Genomic DNA, 4,250 nt, shown 5'->3' with positions numbered 1-4,250 from the left:
ATTAATATTTATATCTATATTTTTTTTCTAATCTTTTTTCTAATATATCTTAATATTTTTCTAATCTATTTAAAATAATATGTTTTATATTTTTATATTTTTAACTTATTTTTTATCTATTTTTTAATCATCTCTCTCTCTCTCTCTCTCTCTCTCCTTTCCTCTCTCTCTCTCTCTCTCTCTCTCTCTCTCTCTTATATTATTTATTATTAAAATATAAAATTAAAAATATATTATATTTATTATATATATAATATATCAATTTTATATTTATATATATATTATATATAAATTTTATATTATATATATTATATTATATATAAAATATTTATTAAAAAATATTATCATAAAATATATATATATTATATATTATATATAAAAATATATATATTTATATTATTTTCATATTTTAAAAATTCTAAATAAATATTTTTATAGAATTTATATATAGATTATATATTTTTTTAAAATAATAAAATTCTAATTTAATAATTTATATAATATTATTTATCTTTATATATATTTTATATATACCTTGTTTCTCTTTATAATATGTCTTTTATTTTTATTTAATATTTATTTTTTTTTTATTTTATTTTTTTTTAAATTTTTTTATTTTTATTTTTTTACCTTTTTTATAATTTTTATTTTTTTTTTTTTTTATTTTTTCCCTTTTTTTTCTTTTTTTTTTTTTTATTTTTTTTTTCCCCTTTTTTTTTTTTCCCCCCCCTTTCCCCCTTTTTTTTTTTTTTTTTTTTTTAAATTTTTTAAAATTTTTTTTTTTTATTTTTTTTTTTTTTTTTTTTTTTTTTTTTTTTTTTTTTTATTCTTTTTTTTTTTTTTGGGGGTTTTTTTATTTGGTTTAAAGGGTCGGGTTCTGGCCCGGGCCCCCTCCCCCGGGGGGTTTTTGGGCCCGGGCCCCCCTTTTCCTCCCGGGTTTCCCCGGGCCCCCCCCGGCCGGGGGGTTCCCCAAAAAAAAAAAAAAAAAAAAAAAAAAAAAAAAAAAAAAAAGGCGGAAAACCCCCCCCAAATTGCAAAAAAATTATATTTTTTGGGGGGGGCGGGGGCCGGTTTGATCACCGCTCCCCAATTTCGGGGCCCGGCCCGGGGGGGGAAAAATTTCCCCTCCTGCCACGGGGGCCAACCAGCCCAAAGTCTGCAGCCCCAAACCCCGGGATAAAAAGAGAATGATTCCAAAAAAAGGTAACTCCGGGACTTCCCGGGGGAAAGGGAAATGGGGGCCCCCACTACTCACTCCAAGGCATCACAAAAATGAAAAACTACAATTAAAATCATGCTGTGACCCCGGGGGCTCAGACATGACCCTACCGTTAAAAGAAGAAGATATATATATATATGTATAATAAATTATATATTATATATATATTTTTATATATATTATATATATATATATATAAAATCATATATATATCATAAAAATTTTATATATGTTATAATATATTATATATATCATTATATATCTTATATTATATAATATTATATATATCTATCTATTTACCTCTTTATTTTATTGTGTGTTTGTATCTCATGTCGTATTTGCCCACCTGCCCCTCCTTTCACCCCTCTATACCTGTTATTTCTTTTTTAGGGGAAATTTAATAAGTAATATCCCATACTCATTAAGCAATAATGTTATTGTTATAATTAGTTCTGAATATCTTGATGATAATATTATTGCTTATTCAGTATTATTCTTTTGGCCTGTGCTGTATATTTTAACAATGGTGATAACAATTAATATTGAGTTGTCTATAGTTTACTGATTACTCAGTTATCACTGTCTTTCTCCCACAGCCATTGTTGCAGTTAGTTAATGAGTGACTTTGACTGTCATCATGGAAGTCTCAGACTTGGATACGAAAGGGCATAGCAACACAATCGAATTCATCGCTGTGAAGGAAGAGGATATTGAAGAAGCCATAGAGGAGGATTTGCAGGGAATAAAAGAAGCTGTTGAAAATACAGATGAAGAGAATTTTATATATGTAAAGACTGAAGGAGAGGTAAATCTAAAGCAAGAAAGTTCTTTCCCCGAAGTCCATCATCTTGGCAAGGAACCAGTTCGAAATGACTCCAATATTTTGTGTGAAGAAGATCCTTTGTCATTATCAGGCCCATTTAGGGCTGAGGATTGTGGGACTGTGTGCTTCACAGATGGTGATCAAGCATTGTACATGGGTGGTGAAGAAGTGGATGCAAGGGAGGAGGGTATAGGTTGTGAGGTGTGTGGCAAAATATTCCACTGCAAGACAAAACTTTTATGTCACATGAGAGTACATGCAAGGATAAAGCCTTATAATTGTGAGATGTGCATTAAGGTATTCTCTAGTAAAAGTGGTCTAATGAAACACATGACAGTTGTACATACAAATGAGAAGTCTTATATTTGTGAAACATGTGGGAGTGTTTTTTCTGGGAAATATACTCTTGCACAGCACTTGAGAATACATACAAAGGAGAATCCATATAGCTGTGAGGTCTGCAGCAAGATGTTCTCTCAGAAACAGCATCTAGTGCAGCATATGAAAGTACATACACAGGAGAAGCCCTACAGCTGTGAGATTTGCAGCAAAGTATTCTCTCAGAAACATCATCAGGTTGACCACATGAGAGTGCACACAAGAGAAAAGGCATTTGTATGTGATGTATGTAGTAAGCCATTTGCTTGGAAATGTGATCTAGTTGTACACATGGGGGTCCATAGCACAGAGAAACCATTTAAGTGTGAGGTTTGTGGTAAATCATTTGGTATAAAAAGTTACCTAGTAAACCACATGAGAGTGCATACAAAAGAGAAACCTTATAGTTGTGAGACATGCAGCAAGGCATTCTCTCGAAAACATCATCTGGTGAAACACAAGAAAACACATACAAGGGAAAAGCAGAACATTTTGTCAACAGTACTTTAGTTGCTAATAAGAGTACATAATAAATATGCTTTGGGATGTTTCCTTTGAAGGCATTATCACCACAGATAAAATTTCCCTACTTCCAAAGAGCCACACAAAATTCATGTTCACTTTGCTAGAAGAATGGAGTATTGTGTGCACAAAAGCAACTCAAGAGTCATTTAATATATATATTCTATGAAATTCAATTGGAAATCTTTCATTTGGATAATAAAACAAAATACTTCAATGTTTAGGTTTAGTATTATATGATACACAATAGCATAACAAGGATGAACATTGTAACCTTATAATCATATACAATCACTTTTTTTTTTAATCAAAATTCCAGCTTTACCATGCAAGCTTCTTTCAGCTATTTCTAGATCCATACCCTCTTTTTAAACCAGGGTTCTCTTACCCTTGTGTAACTCTGATCCAGACTCAACCTAGGCACACTCTCAGGAGGACAGGAAGTTGATCCATTTGCCTTGATCCTAGGCAGAGAATATGCAGTCTTTTAGAACCTTAGAAATGTGTTAAACAATCCATTGCAGATATAAAATCATCCTAGGGAGTGCAAATAAAATGTAAAGAAAAGGGCAGCTGGGCATCTCAGACAGCTCTGGGACCAGGACCATGAACTATAACTTTTGATGTGTAGCACATCAAATCATCAACTAACCCCCTATTTACTCTTCTCACTATTAAACCTTTCTATAGTGCTATATGACCTTTGCTGTCTAGCACATTTATTTTGCTGTGTAACCATTAACCATTTTGCTTGAGCTGAAGCAAAAATCCTTGGGTAGTTGTAAGCTGTAACATCATTCGCAGTTAATGTGAACTTGTCCCATGTGCAAGGAATTCCTCAGTACTGGTGAGACTTTGGAATAGGTTGTAGAAAGTAGGGAAACTTTATTCATGTGTAATAATTCCTTAAAGGGTATTCTAGTCTCTGTATGAGGGAGGTCATATTACTGTGATGACTGTAACAAGAGAATCAACAGTGCCATATAGAAGATGAAGCAGAAATGTAGTGAACCACAAGTCTGAATGTAATGATTTCATAAAGAGAATGGAAATACAGTGAGTAAGGAAATTATTGTGATGTATTATCAGTAGTGCCACTTAGATACTGATATTGGTTCTAGTGAGTTTCAGTTGAATTATATAATGTCATAAGTATAATTGATAAAATGGGCAAAAATACTTAATGTATAAAACTAAAGTTAATATGATGATGCACTAGGATTATTACAGGTTAAAGGAATGTAAGCAATGGTGCCCTAAAATGTCTAATGTAGAAAATGAATAAAATCAGAAAAAGTCAATATTTCA

At 31.6% G+C, this 4,250-nt stretch overlaps 1 protein-coding gene across 1 annotated transcript; it reads left to right on the top strand.

Moving 5' to 3' along the window:
* Positions 1–1,745: 1,745 nt before the first annotated feature.
* On the top strand, positions 1,746–4,250 carry LOC119596348 (gastrula zinc finger protein XlCGF8.2DB-like). Its single transcript, XM_037945556.1, has one exon. The coding sequence runs from the start codon at positions 1,857–1,859 to the stop codon at positions 2,928–2,930; it is 1,074 nt and encodes a 357-aa protein (XP_037801484.1). The 5' UTR covers positions 1,746–1,856; the 3' UTR covers positions 2,931–4,250.

The sequence above is a fragment of the Penaeus monodon genome, chromosome 37, assembly GCF_015228065.2.
Source record: "Penaeus monodon isolate SGIC_2016 chromosome 37, NSTDA_Pmon_1, whole genome shotgun sequence".
Taxonomy (NCBI): Eukaryota; Metazoa; Arthropoda; class Malacostraca; order Decapoda; family Penaeidae; genus Penaeus; species Penaeus monodon.
This window is presented reverse-complemented; position numbering and strand designations above follow the sequence as displayed.